Below are 24,283 nucleotides of genomic sequence, written 5' to 3' on the forward strand. Positions count from 1 at the left end.
AGTTTTCCATAAAATGCAATTGTAAAACTCTACAGAGACATACAGGTGAAGTGAAAACTCCTCAGAGCTTTACCACCTTGACCTTCCACACTTTTTCTTTCACAAGCTAAAGAAAAAGTCACAAATATGGCATTTAGATATTTGTGGAATGATATATAGACATTTGGTAAATATAGGTACTGTATATCATAATATAAATTGCTTCAGTGAAGGGTTAATGAAGTGATTTTTAAACTCTTCCTGGCGCCAGGTGTTCCAAAATTCTGAGCGCATGTCACATTCTTTTAAATCCGGTATGTTGGAATTATGAGGCCATATCGTGTTTGTGTGCTCAGCTGCTTCTAGGTTGGATTGCAGGTTTATGTGCTATGTAAAACACCTGTTTGCAGAAGGCCTGACATTTAATTATATGTGCAACAGTGGACATGCTGATCTGGACATCCCAACATCATGATAAATGGATCTTAGTGGACACCATTAAACATTCAGTCACATACAGTACAGTATATGCCAAGAGAGTTGCATGTTGCAGATGTTGTTTCTAAATCATAAGCAGCCACCACATAGCTTCATATTTATTTTTAGCTATAGATTTTTGCAGAAATATATGGTGGGAAGGAGTCACCTAAAATGATACTTGACAGGCTATCATTCTGATCTATGATGTTCTTGTTCTTGTTAACCCAAACCTGATTTTTTTTATAGCATCCTGCAGGGGTGTTGCTAGACCCCTTTTACTGGAGCACGTGCCCCAGTATGAATCTGGTGTGCCTGTAACCTTCTGGCCTTCAGGTTCTTATGACAGTGTGGCCGACACTTTCTGCTTTTCCTGTGGAATCTTTAGTGAGTGTGAAGAAACTGCCAGATAACACCTTCAAAAGCTGCTGACATGAATCTGTTTGTTGGATGGTTTTTAATAAGCTTACATTACGCAGTTGTCACTTTGCTGTAGATGACTTAATACTAAAAACCTCGAATGAGGAAGATGATGTGGATGCTTTAACATTATTGTATAAAGGTTTCTAAAGAGAGATATTTCACACAAAAATGAAACTTTTGTCACCATTACATCCTCACACGTGTGCCAATACTATAAGAGTTTCTTGTTAGTAAATGATGTTAGGTTAGTCATATTAAATAATATGTTTGCCTAAACAAAACTCATTTATATGTTATAACATAAAGAAGTTGTTAGATTAATTTATATATATAAAAAAGAAAAGGGAATTCCATAGAGCTGTATTTTACTTTATAAATCTGTATAATACTGAGAATAAGATAAACTTTCAAGCTCTTGGTGAAATAATCTAAAGTGCATGAACTGATAAAGTCAGGAGAAAGTATTACTTGTTCAGTATCACAAGGTTTTCTTTCGTGTTTGTGTCTCAGTGGAAGATGTGGCACCTCATTCATCAATTAGTAAAAAGGTATTTCTTTGATTATTCCTGCATTCCTCTGGCTGCCTCTTCCAAGTTGGATCTTGCTGCTTTTCTCCCTAATTACAGGACTCTCATTGGTCAATGAGCTGATTTTGCAAGAGCCAATCCCAAAAAGGCCAACAGCAAGCTCCTGACATATGACATGCCTTTTTTTTCTTAATGATCATGGAGCACTTTAAAAATGTTGCCATTCGCCACAGCAGTTCAGAGGGTTTGAAGGGGAGCGCAGGGGTTGTGTGCAGAGTTTAGTACGCCCCTTCAGAGCCCACCAGCACCTTAGGAGTATCTTCAAACATTTCTCCTAGAACAGGTAAGATCTTTTGAAGATCCTTTTTCTCATTCAGTTGACTGATATAGAACAAAATATTCTTAATAAATGAAGTGGAGGTATGAGCACTGGGAAATTGTTATTATTTATTTGATAATCTTACATGGATTTCTATATATGTTGTGTTATTTATAATGTGTTTGTCCCCCCTCTCCATTACTGCACAATGTAAAATAAAACACAAACACAATTTGGGAATTATGTAAGACAGGTATATTCAAAAAGACTTAAACAATTGCAAGGAAAGCCTAAGAATTCTTATAAATCTAAAAAGTAACAATTTTAAAAAGTGAAAAAAAAAACAGCAGTTTAAAAATTTAATTTTATATATTTACATATTAGAACAATAGAATGAGAATTGAAGTCTGTCCATTAAAAACTAAATTGTACAACAGCAGATTATTGCAAGTTATTGGTTATTTTAAACAAAACATTCATGGTTTAAAAGTTAAAATAGTTAAAAAGTTCATTATTATCTAAGAATCAATGAAAAATCCCAATTACATTGAAAATCCCAATTGGCCAACCATTATTTCGAATATCCCTGAATCCCTGATATGGATCACTTTCTCAGCTTTTGTTTTCAGGATTCAACTAGTCAAGAAAGATGGCCAGACTTACATTATCTGTTATATTCTGTGGAATGGCTTTTGCAACTGTCTTTATGCCAGGTGAGAATCCATTTTGATCCAATAAACAAATCAATGAAAACATTCTGTGAACCATAGGATTATAATAAATCACCATTAGTCATCATTAGCATTATAAAACATGAACCAAATGTCTCAGAATCCATCTCTGAAACAAAGCACATCTGGTTACTACTGCAGAAACTTCACAGAATTTACAAACCCACAGAAAACAAATGTGCATTGTGTATTGTTATTCTTTTTGTGAAAACCTTTGTGAAGTGATTTCAGTCAAACAGTTTCTATATAGGAAAATAGAGACCTTGTGTTTATCAGCCAACTGTATATTTTCCATGAGCTATAAATATCTAAAGAGACCAACTGTAGATGCAGACATATATGGTACAAATAATGTTGCATGTACAGACTAATTTACAGCCTTCATTCTATTTTACACCAGTGGTAATTATGGCAGCAGCCTGTGGGCTGGTTCCCCAATCCCTTTGTAGTTTAACAGGTACACTTGTAGGGGGTCAAAGAAGTTTAGGTCCCATTTTAGAGAACTTAGAGCTCTGAGAGCTGAGACAGAGCGATAATCACTAGAATAAGACACAGGCTCCGCTGACAGGAAAAATGCCTGCTGTGCACTGTCGGTTGGCATTTTCCTTTATTTCAGAAATGTGACATTTGGTTCATAACAATTCAATTTAGTTTTTTTCTTTCTTTTGTTTTATTTGCATTTTTTTATTTATTTATTTATTTTTATTAACGTCTGAAACAGACTTTATGAAGGCTGGTCCTGTAGGACGCAATGAGGAAGAGGATGGTGAGTTGGACTTTTTGTGCAATTACAGAACAGACCAAAAGTTTGGACACACCTTCTCATTCAAAGAGTTTTCTTTATTTTCATGACTATGAAAATTGTAGATTCACACTGAAGGCATCAAAACTATGAATTAACACATGTGGAATTATATATGGAATTATATACATGACAAAAAAGTGTGAAACAACTGAAAATATGTAATATTCTAGGTTCTTCAAAGTAGCCACCTTTTGCTTTTATTACTGCTTTGCACACTCTTGGCATTCTCTTGATGAGCTTCAAGAGGTAGTCACCTGAAATGGTCTTCCAACAGTTTTGAAGGAGTTCCCCGAGAGATGCTTAGCACTTGTTGGCCCTTTTGCCTTCTGTCTGCGGTCCAGCTCACCCCTAAACCATCTCGATTGGGTTCAGGTCCGGTGACTGTGGAGGCCAGGTCATCTGGCGCAGCACCCCATCACTCTCCTTCTTGGTCAAATAGCCCTTCATGCCTTCAGTGTGGCTCTACAATTTTCATAGTCATGAAAATAAAGAAAACTCTTTGAATGAGAAGGTGTGTCCAAACTTTTGGTCTGTACTGTATATCATCAGCAATACTGTAAATGGCACTGATATCAAAGCTCAGATGTGAGATAATGCCATTAAACATTAATCATTATGCTGCACACCTGCAAAATGCCAGTGGTTAATTGTCTCACATAGAGCTTCTCTACATCTTGGCCTCAAAATAGAATCTCCTTCTTATTTTCATTTTATGGACTGTGACACACTGGCAAAGCTAAGAACCCAAATATTTCTTAAGAATTCAATCAAATCATGTCAGAGTTTTCCATATTTTATAATAATATTAGTGCTGGCCAATGATTAATCTTGATTAATCGCATCCAAAAATAAAAATGTTTTCTGTGTGCATAATATATGTGTGTGTACTGTATATATTTATTATGTAAATATAAAAATATACACACACAGTATATACAATCTCTATTATATATAAATATATTGAATATTTAAACATAACATATTTTTCTTAAATATATACAGTACATGCATGTGAGTGTATTTATATATACATAATAAATATACAGAGTACAAAGACATATATTATGTACAAAAAAACTTTTATTTTGGATGCGATTAATCGTTACCCAGCACTAAATAATAGTGAAGTCATCAAAATGCTAAGTAATAAAATTGTCAGATTTTGATTAAATAAATAAATAAAAATACTTATATGTTGTCTGAATATTATTTTAAGGGATAGTTCACACAAAAATGAAAATGCTATCATAAATTGCTCACCCTCATGTTGTTTCAAACCCGTAAGACATTTGTTCATCTTTGGAACACTAATTAAGATATTTTTTTATTAACTCAAAGAAGGTCAGAAAGATCTTGGATTTCATCAAAAATATCTTCATTTGTGTTCCGAAGATGAACAAGGGTCTTGTTTGGAATGACATGGAACTATTATTTTAAATTATGGTAAAATGATACTTAGTGTTGTCATGTGCTGTTTCAGCTATAGGTGGCGCTGCTGAGGTGAAGACAGACAACAAGTCATCGCTGAAAAAGCTGGTCCGTAGCAGGAGGAATGTTGCCTACTACAGGAGTCTGCCTGATTTCTGGGGCTGGTATAAATACTTCATGCAGACCAACAACCAGGAGGGAGTGAGTAGCCTTAAACGAAAACAGAGATTGCTAGTCAGTGTCAAAATCTTTTTGAGATTTTTCTATGACTTCATGTAGGCTAATTGTCCTAAAAATAATTAAACTTTCTTGTGAGCTGTTTATTAGCCCAATTTTGTTTCTCTGTGATTATCCCCACAGATTGAGGACATGGATCGCATGTACCTTGTTTACCTGCAGAACAAGCACAGAGTAGAAGAGGGACGCTCCTACAACCATTACCTCACTCACCTGAGCGAAATTTACAAAGCATGTGCTAACTCCGATGACCCAGACTGCATTGCAGAATCCACCAGCAAACCCAAAGCCAAGTTGGTCATGCCTGTTCCCGTGAGGCAAGCTACTGTGACAGTGTGCAACCCTTACCTCGACCCCTACTGCCTCTATGCTGTTAGACCAAAAGCTGCAGAAGAAGAAGAGCCTTCTCCCGCCCTAGAAAAGGTTCCTGCTCCAATTCTGTCCCCTCTACTCCCTCTGTCTCTTAAAACCCCACCAGCTTACTATTACGCTCCAGTCTTAGAGCCTTTCTTGCCAGCTGAGCAGAGGGCAGAACTGTTGCGTATCTGCAATCCTTCGGACACCGAGTGTTTGCAGTACCACCTGCGCGCTGCTTATGGCTACAGGTCCCCGCTTGGACCTCTGCCCTCCTACGCTCACCTTGGATGTGATCCTACCAAAGATCCTTACTGCCAGCCCAAGCTGGTGGCCAGATCACCTTCAGGTTTGTATCACCTGCACCCCACTTGTAACCCCGCCACTGACCCCCTTTGCGTCATGAATGTAGTTGCACCTGCAACCCAAACCAGTAGCAACGCAGAAGCCCCCAAAGAGCAGTTTTGCAATCCTTTGTTTGAAGAGGGCTGCAACCCCCTTACAGCTGCCAAACTAGCTGGACTCAATAAGCCCGTCTTGGAATATGCTCCAAGAGATGAGCCTGCGCCTCTCAACCTGGCCTGTGACCCTCGCTATGATCCATATTGTCTGATGGGTGGAGCAGCTGCTCTCAGGAAACCCCCTCCAGTTCTCCCAGAGTTCCAGACCAGTCACCGCCTGGGCATCCGTGGGAAGACCAAGGAAGGTTATGACTGCTACATGTTCTACGATAAGGACTGCACCCCAGTGGAGAGCCAGGACTTGAGGACAAGTGCTGCCAGTTCTAAACCAGACTGCCACCCGTACGACCCCAACTGTGGTAAATTTGCCTCTCAGCCATCCACTGGAGCTGATGCAGCCAAGAGAGTCAAAGATGGCATCATTGAACCCGATCCGGACTGTGACCCAGAAATCGATTACAACTGCCGTCTGCGCCGGGCAGAATCTGCAAGTGAAAAACACAAAGATGAGCCAGCCCACCAAATACAATCTCTCCCTGAAAATGTGGCCCCTGAGTATCCAGTTCCAAGATTCGAGGACTTCCTGAGAGGCTATATGAGAGGCTACAAGAAATGAGAAGATAAAACTGGATGAGAACTTACAAATTCAATCATGTTTATACACATGTAGCACCAGTTTAGGTCTGTGCAAAAGAAACAACTTACGTATCATCCAGGAATAGTTTTTGCATTGATGTTTTAGTAACTCTAGAGATGTCTCAGGTCATAATTCTGTCTGAAATGCCATGTTGGGAAACAAATCCATATATTTGAGGGTTTTGTTAGTGGTAATGTGAAGCAATATATGTATTTATGTATTATATAATGTAGGGTTAGGGTATTTGAATAATACTGATACATAAATCTGTATGGTAGTTTTTCTCTAAATTTGTTGTGTGAATTCTTGATATATATTTAATGTAGTTTCTACTTTGATAAAAACAATATTTCTCTTCTGCATTTTTTGTTTAATATTTTCATTAAAAAATAAATGACGAATTAAAGCTGGTGTTTTTTAAACATGCATTAACATCAAAAATATCACATAGGCTTCATAGTTTCAGTACAGCGAAACAAATTCATCATATTGCAATACAGGAATTCATGCATTCAAAATACATTTTCTTAGTAAATCCTAAAGTTCACATTATAAACTGTGATATACATACAAGTGCAAATGCAGAATCAACACATAAAGTTGATTGGTTATGCTATGGCTTTAAAAAGGGCAACAAGAAAATAGATGAAAGAGCTCAAAGAGATATTTTCTAAGGGGAAATAAGTCATTCATAATATACAATATACAACTTACAAGTTACGTAAATATTTATTATTTTTAACATATATGCCTGCTGTAGACAGAGAAAAAGGTTTGTGTGGAATAGAAATGTAATTTATTCTAAACATTAGTACCCAATACCCGATATTTAAATTATTCACAACAGCATTCAGCTAAAAGATCCCTCAGGCTGATAAAAACTGAGTGCACTTGATAACTGTTTTAATGGAGCTTGGCATGCCAATATAAAACTAATGACTGCTCACACAGACAGTGAACATATTGAAATATGCAAAAACTGCAAGTGCACTGTAAATATGTCACTCTGAGAAGGTCCCTCAGCGAGCAAATCTAAAACTAAAAAAGGAACTGATGAAGCACACAAAATATACCTAATACTTGGATTACCCAACACACTCTCCCAGGGACACATGGCAGAATTTATTGACATACTTCATTATGCCAGGCAACTTGAGTGCAAGAAATCAGTTGGGATATGTTACCCAAGTGTAGATCTGCAGCTTTGCATTTCATACCTCTGGCACATCTGTTGTGGTTCTTTCCTCACTGTCTAATTGGCCTGTGGTGGGCTTTGAGAGGGGATATAGTAAATACGAGACATTGAGCTGTTGCTTAATGCCTCAGTCAGCATGAGTCCGGTTTGTGCTGACTGCACCTCTCCATGGTCTGCATACCTGCGGGACCAGCTGAATTTCATTAAGCGGATGGGAAAGGCTCCTGAATGGTAATGAGGGTTAATATGTCATCTGCATAAACAAACAGAAATTAGCAGTGTACTTCTGTGCGCTGTGTTTAGCAGTGCTGCAGAGTTTCTCATTCTAATGTGGTCAGTAAGTGAGTTTGTGTTAGAACTGCATTCTTGAAAGGGACTGTTAGAAGATCTGGCCTTGAACAGACATTTTAATTAGTTTGATTGCACTTCTGTACAGTGTAATGCGGCCACTGAAAAGTTCTAAAGTTAAGTTTTTCTTTCCAATAGTGAGCGTGTAAAATAATACACATATTGCTGTTTGACAAATACATTTTGACTTTGACTAATGTTCGGTCCTAAAGGAGCCGTGCCTGTCGATTTTCAAACCAGATGTTAGTCATATATCTACAGTCCTAAAACTGTCCATTGTAAGTTGACTAATGTAGGCTACTGAAGGTAACCTTTTGATGAAATGAGAGATGCCCTAGTTACATTAACAGTTTTAACTATACTTTAATCTCTCTGGGTGACATGCTTACAGAACATTGATGACAGATTCTTTGTACTGAGCTTCAAATGAGAAAATGCATATTTGCCTTGCAGGGAAAACTGCTGAGGTAAAAACAACATCAATATAGAATGGCATGACTTATTTATACATTCAAGTGTGTCTGTTCCTATAAAAGCAGGAATTTATTAAAAGCTTAAGTGTTAGAGATGAATTTTAGCATTGTAAAATGCTGTGCTCACAGAGGATGAAGAAGAAGAGAAGATAGTCAGCACTGTTGTACATATTAAGATGTCAACCTTGTCATGCAGGATCTGAAGCATGTGATGACGTGCAAATGCTTGACAACCCAAGAGGAACATTTTTAACTGTTGGTTCAGATGCAGTTGTCTGGTACACTTCAGGTTATTCTCAAAGATTTAATTTAAGATAAAGTTGTAGTTTTGTTGCTCCTCTAGAATCTACAAAAAAGTTAGTCAGTCTGAATCATTGCAACACATGTAATTTTTTATTGAATCAGAGACCTGTGATTGATATTGGAAGAAATGACATCCTGATATCCTGAATTCCTAAATTGCATTTCTTACTGGGTTTTAGTGAAACAGTATGATAAGTTTAAATAAGCAGAAACTATGCACTATGCTAAGCTTGTACATATTTGAATGCGTAATAAAAGCCTCAGGTCTGGCTATGCGAACCTAAATAAAGCAACTGTAGGCTACATAGTGTGTGTGTGTGTGTGTGTGTGTGTGTGTGTGTGTGTGTGTGTGTGCGTGTGTATTTTTTCGACTTTGGGTCCCCCTACAGTTAAATGAGTGATTTTCACTGTCGTGATTACAGTAGATTGCTCTACTGCAATCTACTTCTGAAGGCAGGTTCTGAGAGGGAGGGGGTGCTAGATTATTGACAAGGGGAGCTGTGAAATTCAGGGCTCCAGACTCAATCTTCCCACTGGTCGCTCTTTTGCGACTAACTTCCGTAGTTGGTCGCAGGGGCACATTTTTTTTTTTTTTTTTTTTGCTACAACAAGGGATTCATCCGTGCATGCCGATGAACGTTTATCATAGTTTATAGTTAGCCTAGGCTATATGGAAACGAAAGTGGTCAACATTCAACCTGTTCTTTTTCATCAGTAGTAGCCTATTATTTGTGATTTAAATTTTATTAAAGGGAGTTCCTCTTTTGCTAAGCCGGGCTTCAGATGCTTTTACTTTCGATTTCACAATCTCATCAGGTTTTACATGTAAAAGATGTCTGTTTTGCTTACATCTACACTTTTCACCAACCGCTCACAAAACTGAGTTAGCCTACTGTAGCCTACACGGACAGGAAAAAAAAATGTTTGCAGTTAGGAGTCCTGCAATGAATAGTAGCTAAATATAACTAAAACAGGTTAATATATATATATATATATATATATATATATATATATATATATATATATATATATATATATATATATATATATATATATATATATATATAAGTTTAGGGTTAGGGTAACGTTATGTGTAGACGAAGAACAGACGTCTGCGGGAAACTAACGCCAGTCAGTAACGCAAGTCAGTCTAGCCAATTAGAATGAGTAAAAAAAATCAAGGTTAAAAATCAAAACACAACAAACAAACAACCAACAACAACATTTATATAAAGAGACTTTTAAGACACGTTTTTCACACTCATGGATTTTCATGTCTGATGGCATAGGCTATAGTCATCAAGCGCTAGCTATGTCATTTTTGTGTCTAAACATTACATCACAGTGTCATTTTCACCAGATCTCTAATAGTGTTTGATATCACTATGTGGTGGAAATTTTATTTAAACTACTTTTGCGCTAAGTGTAATTTAATCAGCTACCAAGATAGGTAGTAGTATAAGGTAATTTCAGTTTTAAGAAAAACCAACCCCTGGGATACAAAAGTGCACGAAGCTGATGAAACCAGCTATATAAAGCAAATAAGGGAGCTGTGGATGAATGGATGCAGTATGGACAGGTGGATGATGAGGAAGCGGACAGCAGTCGTTGTCACGTGATCCAGTGAAGCAGAGATCTGAGCGATCCAGAAGCGCAGCTCTGCACTCGCTCTCCATCTCATCTGATGCAGGTCTCTTTGATTGGTGAGTAGCTTCAGTGTTTCAGCTGCTGTCTTTCGCGATTTTTTTTTCTTTTAGATCTTTGTCAAATGTTGAGATGCTTGTCCTTATGTAGGCTATTTCCTGAGTTAATTTAAGATTTTAGAGGTTTATTTTTCAAAGAGGTGCTAAATTCTTTTTTATTACGTTTTATGGCTAAAATGTCATGTTGAAGTTAATTTTAAACTATAATTAAACTATAATTAGTCTATTTATTTTATGAGCAAGGCCTGTAGGCTACAATTTTTTTTTAATGCATTCATTAATGACTCTTGAGTTCGTTCCGAGGTTTGCAGTAGCTACAGCCTCTTGCTTGTTTTATATTATTTTGTAAGATAGTTCTAAGAGGAATAAAAAGGTATAGCAGCTAAAAACTTTATTTTTATTTTTATTTGATACCAAATAAAAACCTTAAGTGTTCTCTTGTTCTTTAAAAACATTGGCTACTGTATGTTCTTGTGATTTAAAGGACTCAAAACCCAATACGCCTAACTTGAAGAACATAGTGTGGAATGAAAAACCTTCTGAACATGCAATGTATAATAATATCTGCGTTTGTCACTTCAATTATTTAAATCTGTTGCATTTCACAGTTGGACGGTCTCATTCACTGCTTAGCCTTGCTATGAATGGTCTTGACCTTATTAAAATGACTGGTCTATGAGGGGATACTATTGAGAATTAAAACCCTAAACCTCCAGCAAAGTTTTAAGAAAATCATATGACTTTCACAGAGTTGCCTTTCATTTTATTCAGCCAGTTGCAATATTTCTTTTGTGAATATAAAATATAAAAGCATAATAATCAATCATGTCCTCAACAAGATAAAAGGCTCACAGTCTTCCTGCAAATCCCTTTTCTTTAATCAATATTGTTCTTTTAGAGTCGAGAATGGTAGTGCAGAAGGTTATTCTGAAGAATGATTTACTATTCAGAATGTGTCAGTCAAGGGACAGGTGGGGGAAGCCAGCCGTGAAATATTCTTTCCCCAAGTAAGGCTTATCTCTCATTGGGAATTCTAGAAGGGATGGGAGTATATACCATACGATACCTGGACAGAATTCTTGAGTCTTCCTAAGAGCTTTGCTCTACAAACCTGAATACAGATAAAGTATGTTTATTAACTTATCAGTTTTAATAGCAGGAATAAGCTGTACGTATCATACCATATGCTTATTTAAAAATGGTGGATAGATCAAAGGGGCAAAGGGGACAAGGCCATGCTGCGCTGCTTAAGAGAAGAGGAAGAGAAAACTAGAGGTGTTAGTAAAAATCTATTCATATATGAATCGCTATTCTGTCTTCTTATGATCTGATGGATTCACAAGTTTCAAAATTATTGTTCTAAGCAGTGATTCTTAATTCTGTTCATGCACTCTCTCTCTCGCTCTCTCTTTCTCACATTCAGTTCAGCTCCAACAATGAACTGTTCCAATTATACACTTATTTTCACATAGATATGAGAATCATTAAACATGGACACGCGTGCAGTCATACTGTATTAAAGCTTTCATCAGGTTAAAACCGTACATTAAAAGCTAACATAAGCAGTAGTATTTACAAATAAAAGCATATCTAAAAGTACGAGACAACAACAACAAAAAAATAGGTCTACCATTAAAAGCCGTGCATGCACAAGTTCTGTACGATCCTCTTCAGTAATATCCTCTACTTCTCAATCAGGCTCAAACTGCAATTTTAACGACGCTGTTGTTTACAATACAACCGGAGCACATGCCGCTGAGGTAAGAGGGGGGCGTTTAGATGCGCACTAGAGGCGGTTTAGCCAATCACAACACACTGGGCTACCTAACCAATCAGAGCCCATCGCCTATTTCTGAAGGAGAGGCTTCATAAAAGACGGAAATGATCAGCATGTTATATAACAGTATCCTCGGAGAGGCTTTTATTAACAGAAAATCAAATAAAACAGGGGATAAAGGTGGCCAAAGGGGAAGAGTGTCCAAAATAAACAGGGAATCTGGTGTCCTCGTCGTGCTGCGGGGTTCGTGTGGGTCGGGCAGTGTTCATGGAGGAAGGGTCCAGGTAAGCGGCGGAGTATATATATATATATATATATATATATAAAACGAAGTATTAACACATTAGACTGCACCCCATAAAGACAATCAAGCCTTGTCATCAAGATGTTTATGTCTTTCTTTCTTCAGTTGTAAAGAAATTATGTTTTTTGAGCCAAACATTTTAGGATTTCTCTTCATACAATGGACTTCTATGGTGCCCCCGAGTTCGAACTTCCAAAATGCAGTTTAAATGCAGCATCAAAGGGCTCTAAATGATCCCAGCCAAGGAAGAAGGGTCTTATCTAGCGAAATGATCAGTTATTTTCAATTTTTGTTTTTTTACAATTGATATTTTTTTTTTATCTCAAACACTCATCTTGTCTATGAGTGAACTCTGTTTTTTCTTGGTTCATTTTCTATAAAATTGTCCTACATCGCTGTTTTACCGTATTTGTAATTTAAAATTATGCACAAATATTGGTGCTTTCTCTCAAAAGCTTGGGCACATAAACTAAATTCAAAACTTGTGCAAATTGAAAGAAAAAAAGTTGATAATGACTTAATCCAAAAGTTGGTAATAATGTAGCATAATGAGAGATTTACAAGCAATTTTAACCAAATTACACAAATTAGGTAAAATATTTTCATCACAGCATGAAAATTAACAGAGTCACATTGTAAGCAGTGAATTACACCTTTAATATTACTTGTGAGTTTGTTTTTGGATATTTTTAGGTATGTTTTATTTACAAAAAAAAAAACCTACAGGGAAATAAATAAATATGTTTTCCATGATTTGTTTTGTTTTCAGAGTTATTAGTGATGTCAGCAGACTCTGTTGTTATCTATGTTGAAACAAATATGACCTCAGGGAGATGTTTTGAGACTATTTTAGTGCCCTGTTCATGTAATAGTGAATGGATTTCAACCTTAAATTGACCCTGTATTGTCATGCACCTGTCATGTCAAGTGCAGTTCATTGTGTTACCAGCTCTAGTGACCCACTCACATATGCCTGGTTGATTTTATTTGGGATCACCCAGCAGAAAGAGTAACTTAAGAGCTAAATAAATGTCTGCTTACTGTCAGAAGGTTTTAAAAGAATGCCATGGCACTAAATAGTGAACAAAAGAACATTATGCCTTCTATAGCTTTTGTGATTTCCTTAAGAACAACATAAACATTTAATGATCCTTCATTATCAAAATGAATGTAGGTGTGAATGCTTAGTGTAGGTAAGGTGTGCTGTTTACTGGATTGGTAGAAGCTCTTGTGATGATATCTCACATAGTTTTTTTAATGTATTCTGTGTGAAGTGTTTGAGAGTTTTTAATGCAGAAATTGTCATCTGGACAAGCACAGCATCAGGAACAGCTACTGGTATATAGACATACAAACACAAATTTAGAATTAAAAGATGCATTAGATAAGTGCAACAATAGTATCCAGATTATTATATGAAATAAATAAATTATATAAATATAAATTATAATACTGTAATAAATAAATACTGTAAAAATAAATAAATACTGTATGTGGAAATATAAAACTTTGATTTAAGTTTTTCATAATCTTACCTGTATGTAAAAATGTCTGTTGCAATGCACACCAAAACAATCAGACCCAAGATGAACAATAATTTATAACTAAGTTTAGCTATTAAAATATATGAGATGTTTTTAATAGAGAATTGAGATGCCTTGATGTCACATTTATTTGGTTTTGATGGTGGTCACATATAATTACCCTTAACCAATAAATCTATAGGAGAAGTGTGAAGTACTGTAAAGAATATTTGAATGGGGAATGTGATAGAATAAAAGACTCAGTGGAGCTGGTGAAGTGATGGAGTTTGAAAGGGAATAGAAATATCATGTCCAGTCACAATGCCAGTGCTCTTCCATGCCTGTCAACCGGAGAGAATGAGGTGAGGTTACTGTTAACACAGGGAAGCAAAAGGTGTTCATGCATTAGTGACTTGGTAGGAATGATGAGAGCAGGATGCTGGTGTTGCTGACGATCAGTCAGAGCACTTGACTCACTGTCTCACAGATGAAATAGTTATTTTGTTTGTAGTGTATTGAATTGTAGATTTGATATAAAGGAATCTGAGAAAGTTGCATTGTTCCTTCTCTATTAAAATTTAAGCACATTTCTTAATCCCAAATAGTTATTTTCTTATAGCTTAAATACTTTAGTTTAGTCATGAACTTGGTTTACTAGTCAGAAGTTAGTAATAAGGTGAGGGGCACCTTCATTCTAAAGAACATTTGACTGGACAAAAAGCTGGAGGGTGCAGGATATGTCATTAATATTTTTGTTTGTTTTCCTGGCAGTGAAAGACTGTAAATTTTAAATACACATACATTACCTGTTAAGGGTTTATTTAGTTAACTTTTAGCATATACACTACTGTTCAAACATTTGGGGTCAGTAAGATTTTAAAAAGTCAAGTCAAGTCACCTTTTGTATAGTGCTTTAAACAATACAGATTGTGTCAAAACACTTATCCAAATAGTATCTGTGCAATCAAGTTGACGATATCACTGGATATTAAGTGTCCCCAACTAAGCAAGCCAGAGGCAACAGCAGCAAACCAAAACACCATCGGTGACAGAATGGAGAAAAAACCTTGTGAGAAACCAGGCTCAGTTGGGGGGCCAGTTGTCTTCTGGCCAGACAAAACCAGCAGTTAAATTCTAGGTTGCAGTAAAGTCACATGCAGAGGACTCATCTGCTTCCTTTGGTCTTGTCCCGGTGGCCGTCTAGAGGCTCATCTTGTTGTCCCAGTCACCGCTAACATTCAGGGTTGTAGAGGTCATCTCTAGTGCTGATTCCCCATCTGGTCTGGATACGTACTGGATCTGGTGGCAATGGTGACCTCAGAAAAAGAAAGAAACAGACTAATATTAGCGTAGATGCCATTCTTCTAATGATGTAGCAAATACATCGGGTGTTATAGGTAGTGTTCCCGGTTCTGGTTGTCCTAATTAATGCAGCCTAAAAATCCTTTAAATATTAGAAATGTGTAAGTGTGTTATGTGTAAGCCAGGTTAAAGAGATGGGTCTTAATCAAGATTTAAACTGACAGAGTGTGTCTGCATCCCAAACAATGTTATGTAGGTTATTCCAGAGTTTTGGAGCTAAATAGGAAAATGATCTGCCGCCCACAATTGATTCTGAAGTTCTAGACATTATCAGATGATAAGAGCAGGTCATTTGTAACTCTAATGACAGCAGTCTCAGTGCTATGATATGGTCTTAATTTTGACTTGAAATCCTCACAGATACCATTTTTCTCTAAGAAGGAATATAATTGTGAGGATACTACCTTTTCTATTATCTTGTACAGAAAAGGGAGATTTGACATCAGTCTATAATTAACTTTGTTCTTTGGGGTCAATTTGTGGTTTTTTGATGAGAGGCTTAATGACAGCCAGTTTAAAGGTTTTGGAGTCATATCGTAATGACAAATGAATAATAGTCATAAGAGGATCTATGACATCTGGAAGCACCTCTTTTAGGAGCTTAGATGGAATAGGGTCTAACATACATGTTGTTGGTTTAGATGATTTAACAAGTTTATGCAGTTCTTCCTCTCCTATAGTAGAGAATGAGTGGAACTGTTCTTCAGGGGATCTATAGCAATCTATGTGACACTGTATCTGATGTGATACTTTAGCTGACGGGTACATGGTTACAATTTTATCTCTAATAGTATCGATCTTGGATGTAAAGTAGTTCATTATGTCATTACTGCTGTGTTTTTGGTAAATGTCAACACCTGTTGATGCTTTATGTTTGTTTTTGTTTTTTGTTTTCAAAAAAAGACGAAAAGTAATCAGAGCAGTTTTTAATGCTTTTCTGTAGGATAGGGTTTAGATATACTTAGGATATACTTTTCCACCAACCAAAACAAAATACCTCTAGTTTTGTTTTCCTCCAGCTGCGCTCTATTTTCAGGGCTGCTCTCTTTAGGGTGCGAATGTGCTCATTATACCACAGTGTCAGACTGTTTTCCTTAATCTTCTTTAACGTAAAGGAGCAACCAACCATCTAAAATGCTATAAAGAGAGACTCCATATTTTCTGTTAAATCATCAAGTTGCTCTGAAGTATTGGATATGCTGAGGAATTGAGATAAATCAGGAAGATTACTTACAAAGCAGTTTTTTGTCCTAGAAGTGATGGTTCTACCATACTTGTAACAAGGATAAGAATTTACAGTTTTAACTATACGAAGTTTGCACAAGACTAGATAATGATCTGAGATATCATTGCTTGGCAGCATAATTTCAACACCATCAACATAAATTTCACTTGACAGTATTAAATCTAGAGTATGATTTTGACAATGAGTAGGTCCTGAGATGTGTTGTCTAACCCCCAAAAGAGTTCAAAATGTCTATGAATGCTAATGCATCTTTTTCATTATCAACATGGATGTTAAAATTACCAACAATTAAAACTTTATCTTCAGCCAGCACTAACTCAGATAGAAAATCAGCAAATTCTTTAATAAATTATTTTGGTGCCCTGGTGGCATGTATATGGTAGCCAGTAAAAACATCACAGTGGATTTATCATTGACATTTGTTTCACTGGATACTGTTATATGAAGCACCATTACTTCAAACAAGTTATACTTGAAGCATGCCCTCTGAGAAATACTGAAAATATTGTTATAAATTGTAGCAACACCTCCCCCTTTACTTTTTGGACGTGGCTCATGATTATAACAGTAATCTTGGAGGGTAGACTCATTTAAAATAATGTAATCATCAGGTTTTAGCCAGGTTTCTGTCAAACAGAGCACATCTAGATTATGATCAGTGATCATATTATTTACAAACAACTCCTTGCCTATAGGGACCTGATATTCAATAAGCCAAGCTTTATCATTTGTTTATCCGTATTACATCTGTTTTTTATTTGTTGAACATCAATTCAATTGTTACTTTTAAATTTATTCGGACGTTTTTTGTATTTTCTAGTTCGGGGAACAGACAGTCTCTATAGTGTGATATCTAGGTGAAAGAGTCTCTATGTGCTGAGAATTAACTGACTTCTTTGACCTGAGGTGGCTAGCAGACAGTTACTTAGCCAGTCTGTCTGTTTCCTGACCTGGGCCCCGGTTAGTCAAGTATACAAACTCTAAGACAGTGGTTTTCAACCTGTGTTCCGCGGCCCCCTAGTGGGTATTGCAGGTGGGCCGCGAGTTATTTTCTGTTCATTTCCAGTCCATTCTAGGGCTGTGCGATTAAAAGAAATCGTCATAAAATCACGATTTGAGTGTGCGCGATTTCTAAATCGCTTTATAGCACGATTTTCCGTGGCCCTGACCTCCCGTAGTATGCTATCCGATCCAATCAGAATGCATTGCGCCTAGCGCGAGAACAGAACAGATGTGTTGTCTAACCCCCAAAAGAGTTCAAAATGTCTATGAATGCTAATGCATCTTTTTCATTATCAACATGGATGTTAAAATTACCAACAATTAAAACTTTATCTTCAGCCAGCACTAACTCAGATAGAAAATCAGCAAATTCTTTAATAAATTATTTTGGTGCCCTGGTGGCATGTATATGGTACCAGTAAAAACATCACAGTGGATTTATCATTAACATTTGTTTCACTGGATACTGTTATATGAAGCACCATTACTTCAAACAAGTTATACTTGAAGCATGCCCTCTGAGAAATACTGAAAATATTGTTATAAATTGTAGCAACACCTCCCCCTTTACTTTTTGGACGTGGCTCATGATTATAACAGTAATCTTGGAGGGTAGACTCATTTAAAATAATGTAATCATCAGGTTTTAGCCAGGTTTCTGTCAAACAGAGCACATCTAGATTATGATCAGTGAACATATTATTTACAAACAACTCCTTGCCTATAGGGACCTGATATTCAATAAGCCAAGCTTTATCATTTGTTTATCCGTATTACATCTGTTTTTTATTTGTTGAACATCAATTCAATTGTTACTTTTAAATTTATTCGGACGTTTTTTGTATTTTCTAGTTCGGGGAATAGACACAGTCTCTATATCAGAATCAGAATGAGAATCAGAATGAGCTTTATTGCCAGGTATGTTTACACATACGAGGAATTTTTTTTTGTGACAGAAGCTCCGCAGTACAACAGAATGACAGCGACAGAACATAAAACACATAATAAAAGAATATAAAAATACAAAAAATACAAATAAGTAGATAAGGAACGACAATATACAAATTGACAATTGTAGGCAGGTATATTACAAAAATGCAGTTATGTATGTACATGTATATTATGTGCAAAATTTAAGTGTATACTAAGTGTGTGTGTTAGATAAATTAAGTGTATGTGTATATAAATATAAAGTGTAGTGTGTTCAGTGTGTTCAGTGTGTATCAGCTGTTCATAAGATGGATTGCCTGAGGGAAGAAACTGTTCCTGTGTCTGGTCATTCTGGTGCTCAGTGCTCTGTAGCGTCGACCAGATGGCAACAGTTCAAAGAGGGAGTGTGCTGGATGTGAGGGGTCCAGAGTGATTTTAACAGCCCTTTTGCTCACTCTGGATAAGTACAGTTCTTGAATAGATGGGAGAGTTGAACCGATGATTCGCTCAGCAGTCCGGACTACTCTCTGTAGTCTTCTGAGGTCAGATTTAGAAGCTGAGCTGAACCAGACAGTTACTGAAGTGCAGAGGATGGATTCGATGATGGTGGAGTAGAACTGTTTCAGCAGATCCTGTGGCAGGTTAAACTTCCTCAGCTATAGTGTGATATCTAGGTGAAAGAGTCTCTATGTGCTGAGAATTAACTGATTTCTTTGACCTGAGGTGGCTAGCAGACGGTTGCTTAGCCAGTCTGTCTGTTTCCTGACCTGGGCCCCAGTTAGTCAAGTATACAAACTCTAAGACAGTGGTTTTCAACCTGTGTTCCGCGGCCTCCTAGTGGGTATTGCAGGTGGGCCGCGAGTTATTTTCTGTTCATTTCCAGTCCATTCTAGGGCTGTGCGATTAAAAGAAATCGTCATAAAATCACGATTTGAGCGTGCGCGATTTCTAAATCGCTTTATAGCACGATTTTCCGCGGCCCTGACCTCCTGTAGTATGCTATCCGATCCAATCAGAATGCATTGCGCCTAGCGCGAGAACAGAACAGACTGGGCATATGCCTAACTCCAGGTTCACACACTGTCTGTGATGCGCCTTTTTTCCGAGCCCATGTTAACGGATCAGAGCGTTCACACTGCACGCGGTAAAAGGCTAGAAATAAAAACGTGAGAAAATAATTAATATCTAACACATGAGCATAGAGAGAATTGTGAGTGCACAGGACGCAGTTTAAGTGAGAGGAGACACGTTTTAAGTGCGCACACTCTCTCCGCGTAGAGCAGCGTGTATCTGAGCAAGCACGTCTGGTTTTGTGACAGAGCAAAGGAAATCTGCGTGCGAACAGAGAGATTCGCACTCGTGCATTATTTTAATGTGCTTTCGCGTTATATTTATGCGCTCTCGCTGCTGACCGCATACATATAGGCTACTGTATACACACTGCAAACACCTGAGGCACCGCTACAATTAATGAGCCCTATGAACGATGCATGGCAAAAAAGAAAAAAAAGTCCCTGTACACTGGATTTTTTTTTTTTTGCCATAAGTCTATACATTTTGTTACATCTTTACTATAGTGATAATTTTGACTTATGTCTGTTCTAGAGACGTTACAACTTTTTGATAAAGCTCTAATTGGTTTTCTTTTGGAAATATGTTTCAAGTTAATCCTGAATGCATTTATGACTGTAAAAGCATATCGGTGTGTTTTTTTTTTCATATCGCACAGCCGTAGTTCATTCAATAAATACAGTACAACAATACAATACAACAATAGCGGGGTCAGTTAATTTTTTTGAAGTGGGCCGCGCAAACATATGTGTGTGGTTGTGTGGGCCGCGAGTTGAAAAAGGTTGGGAACCACTGTTATAGATGAAAGTGGTTGTTTCACTTTTGAAACAGTCTCACCATGATAAAGCTATGCTTTATTTTGAGAAAATCCCCTCTCCGGGGATCTCACCAAAGAAATCATTGTAGACTCCCTTCCAACCCTTCTCCAATACACCAGCCTGTAATTGTCAAGTAGGCTAACCTTGAACACCTTGATTAGCTTGTTCAAATGTGTTTGTCATAAAGCACATGTCAGCTAAACCCTTGACACCAATGATTTTGCTTTATTGGTTATATTTACAATCAATACATACAAGAGATTCCTGAAGAAACACTTTGTTATCACTTGCCATGGCAGACAAGAGAAGCCTTTTATCAGAAGATTTTTTTGAGTGTGAACTTCACACGTCTCAGCTTTCTCACACTCTAGTCTTCTCTGGTGTCAACCCTAGTGCTGCCACATCAGCCAGATGTATAGTCTCTGCATACATGAAAAGAGTGACCACAGGATCACCTATATATATATATACAGAACAGACCAAAAGTTTGGACACACCTTCTCATTCAAAGAGTTTTCTTTATTTTCATGACTATGAAAATTGTAGAGTCACACTGAAGGCATCAAAACTATGAGTTAACACATGTGGAATTATATACATAACAAAAAAGTGTGAAACAACTGAAAATATGTCATATTCTAGGTTCTTCAAAGTAGCCACCTTTTGCTTTGATTACTGCTTTGCACACTCTTGGCTTTCTCTTGATGAGCTTCAAGAGGTAGTCACCTGAAATGGTTTTCACTTCACAGGTGTGCCCTGTCAGGTTAAATAAGTGTGGTTATTTCTTGCCTTATAAATGGGGTTGGGACCATCAATTGTGTTGTGCACCCCAGATAGACAAACGCTGAGTCCCAATTCGCATACTATCCGTCCTAAATAGTATGCGAAACTAGAATTAGTACGTCCCAAATCGTAGTATGTTGAAAAGAGTATTCCAAAGATACCCGGATGGTCTACTATTTCCGGTTAGAATTCGAAGTGCAGATCAATGCACACTCTAAGGGCTAATATTGCCCACAACCCATTGCGTGCGGGAGGGAGGAGCTTTCCAATGGCTTTGTTACACACACTGCACATGAACATCAGAACCAGCTGCCTCACAAACGACCTGCGTTTGGTTCTACGACGCCGCCCTGCTTCTTCACTCCTCAACTTGGTAGAAGAACACATTGTAAAATGTATTGTGAAAAAAAACGATGAGAAAAAAGATGGGAATAGTAAATAAAATTTTATTGGACATACAAGAATGAATAAAACGTTAACAGTTGTGGTGTGCGTAACTAGGAAACCACGTTGTCGTTCACGTTGCATGACGTCATCGAAGTATGTCCCAGAATGTGCATACTCTTTTGCTACACACTCAAAAGTATGTACTTTTTCCTCACAAAAAAAGTACATACTTTTAGGTCGTAGTATAAGTAGGCGAATTGGGACTCAGCAAAAGACTTAATATATGACATTTAAGATAGTACAATGGAATGCTAGGAGTCTGACTGCGAACGGGCAAGAATTTAAGAAGGTTGTACATGAAATGACAGACCTTCCTGATTTAATATGCATTCAGGAGACATGGCTTAAATCGCACTTAGACTTCGTTATTCCAGGGTACTTATCTATTAGGAAAGACAGATCAAGAACAACAGGTGGAGGGTGTGCTATATTTATTAAAAATGGGGTGGCATATAGGGAAGTAAAGATAGAAACACAATATGAATGTATTAAGGTGGAATTGTGGACATCATTAGGAAAAGTAACAGTAATAAATTATTATAACCCATGTGAACAAATAGCTTTAGTGGAGCTGAATAACATCTGGAGTAAAGAAGAAGGGATAGGGATATGGTGTGGGGATTTTAATGCACATAGTGTGGTATGGGGAAGTTTAAACTCAGATAAAAATGGCACAGTGGTAGAAGAATATATGGAAGATAATCTGTTGGTTTGTTTAAATGATGGAAGTGGGACGAGGTTTGACATCAGGAAACAAATAAAATCATGCATAGATTTAACAATGGTTTCAGCATCAATAGCAGTAAAATGTCAATGGGAGGTGTTAGAGAAGACATCAATCGGGAGTGACCACTTCCCAATAATTTGCACGGTGGGTTTGGAAATGCAAAGGAGTATGATGATAAAACAATATAGATGGAAATTTGAGAAAGCGGACTGGGAAAAGTATAATAGAATATGTGAGTCAGAATTAAGGAGCTATAGTACAGAGAATGATATTGATAAAGGTACAAAAAAGTTAAGTTTGATTTTAGTCAAAGCAGCAGAAGGAAGTATACCTAAGGTTGAAGGAAATGGGAAGAAAAAAGCTGTTCCATGGTGGAACGAGGAATGTAGTAAATCAATTAAAAGCAGAAATAAAGCATTTAAAGTGCTGAAAAGGACACTGACGCCAGAAGCAGTAATAGAATATCAAAGGGAAAGAGCAAAGGCAAGGAAAACAATTAAACAGGTAAAAAAGAAATACTGGAGAGATTATTGTAGTTCTATAGGGAAGGAAACTGAATTAGGAGAGGTATGGAGTATGTTAAAGAAAATGATTGGAATATATAAAACCAGAAATATGCCAGTACTTTCAGGAGAAGGAAGGACAGCTGTTACAGAAAAGGATAAGGCAGAATTATTAGTCAAAACCTTTCAGAAAGCGCATAGTAAAGAAAATCTTGATGAGAGTTACAGAATAAAAAGACAGGAAATTTTAAATCAACATCAGGACATATATAATAAACGACCTGATGGTGAAGGAGCATTGGATACTGATTTTAAAATATGGGAACTTAAAAGAGTAGTACACAAAATAAAACAATCAGCACCTGGACAAGATGGAATTTATTATGTTATGATTAAATATGCAAATGATAAAATACTTAAAGTATTATTGGATTTATATAATAAGATATGGGTAGAAGGAAGAGTGCCGAAGTCATGGAAACATGCAATAATAATTCCTATAGCTAAACCAGGTAAAGATGCATCGATAGCAGGGAATTACAGGCCAATTGCACTTACATCAAATCTATGTAAATTAATGGAAAAAATGATTGTAAATAGATTAAATTATATACTTGAGAGTAAGGGGGTATTGGCACCTAATCAATATGGTTTTACGAAAGGTCGATCAACATTAGATGCTTTGGTAAAGCTGGAAACGGATATAAAAAAAGCTATAGCAGTTAAAGAGGGATTAGTGGCAGTTTACTTTGATATGGAAAAGGCATATGACATGTTATGGAAAGAGGGGTTACTTATTAAAATGAAGAGAATTGGAATAGAAGGAAGAATGTTTAATTGGGTTTTAAGTTTTTTATTTGACAGAACAATTCAAGTTCAAGTCGGTGGTGAAGTATCTCAGATCAAAAGTGTGGAAAATGGAACACCTCAGGTGTCACGATTATTAGATGGAGTGCCCATGAACTTCATTAGAGGGCACTCCACTCAGGACCATTCCACCCATCAACCACCAGATGTCACTTGGACACTAGCACCTCTCATACTGTTGCACCACACCCGAACTACATTACCCATGAGTCACTGCATCACAATCACCCTGCCACACCTGCATCTCATTCATCAGCCAATTTCCTTGCTACACCTGCACCTCATTTACACACACACATAAAAGCAGCACATTCACTCTCACTCACTGCGAAGTCTTGTTTAGCCAGTCTGACATTTCCGAGCGTTTTCCCTGTGTTTGTTATTCCTGTGTTTTGACCTTTGGACTGTTTATTCCGACTCTGATTCTCCGCTGCCTGTCTCGATCCCTGCTTGTTTGTGATTACGATTCTGGTTATCCCTGACACACCTGACGCCGTTCCTGATTTCTGCCTGTTTGACCATT

The 24,283-nt window shown here is 37.1% G+C and overlaps 1 protein-coding gene across 2 annotated transcripts; it reads left to right on the forward strand.

Annotated features, from left to right (window-relative positions):
• Window positions 1-1,604: 1,604 nt before the first annotated feature.
• On the forward strand, window positions 1,605-6,776 carry LOC132095789 (uncharacterized). 2 transcript variants are annotated; one of them, XM_059500880.1, is made up of 5 exons: window positions 1,605-1,749; window positions 2,355-2,438; window positions 3,178-3,222; window positions 4,742-4,890; window positions 5,050-6,776. In XM_059500880.1, exons 2-5 carry the CDS (start codon window positions 2,375-2,377, stop codon window positions 6,355-6,357), a joined length of 1,566 nt encoding a protein of 521 aa, XP_059356863.1. In that variant the 5' UTR covers window positions 1,605-1,749; window positions 2,355-2,374; the 3' UTR covers window positions 6,358-6,776. The 2 variants fall into 2 exon arrangements, with proteins under 2 accessions (XP_059356863.1, XP_059356864.1); XM_059500881.1 differs by lacking the exon at window positions 3,178-3,222.
• The last annotated feature ends 17,507 nt before the right edge of the window (window positions 6,777-24,283 follow it).

The sequence above is a fragment of the Carassius carassius genome, chromosome 20 (assembly GCF_963082965.1).
Source record: "Carassius carassius chromosome 20, fCarCar2.1, whole genome shotgun sequence".
In the NCBI taxonomy this organism is placed as follows: Eukaryota; Metazoa; Chordata; class Actinopteri; order Cypriniformes; family Cyprinidae; genus Carassius; species Carassius carassius.

Bases quoted from the DNA above. Each gene is read 5' to 3' on its own strand.
- LOC132095789 (XM_059500880.1), top strand. From the start codon at position 2,375: ATGGCCAGACTTACATTATCTGTTATATTCTGTGGAATGGCTTTTGCA. The intron at 3,223-4,741 runs GTGAGTTGGACT...GTGCTGTTTCAG, and splicing joins ACGCAATGAGGAAGAGGATG to CTATAGGTGGCGCTGCTGAG. The intron at 4,891-5,049 runs GTGAGTAGCCTT...TTATCCCCACAG, and splicing joins AGACCAACAACCAGGAGGGA to ATTGAGGACATGGATCGCAT.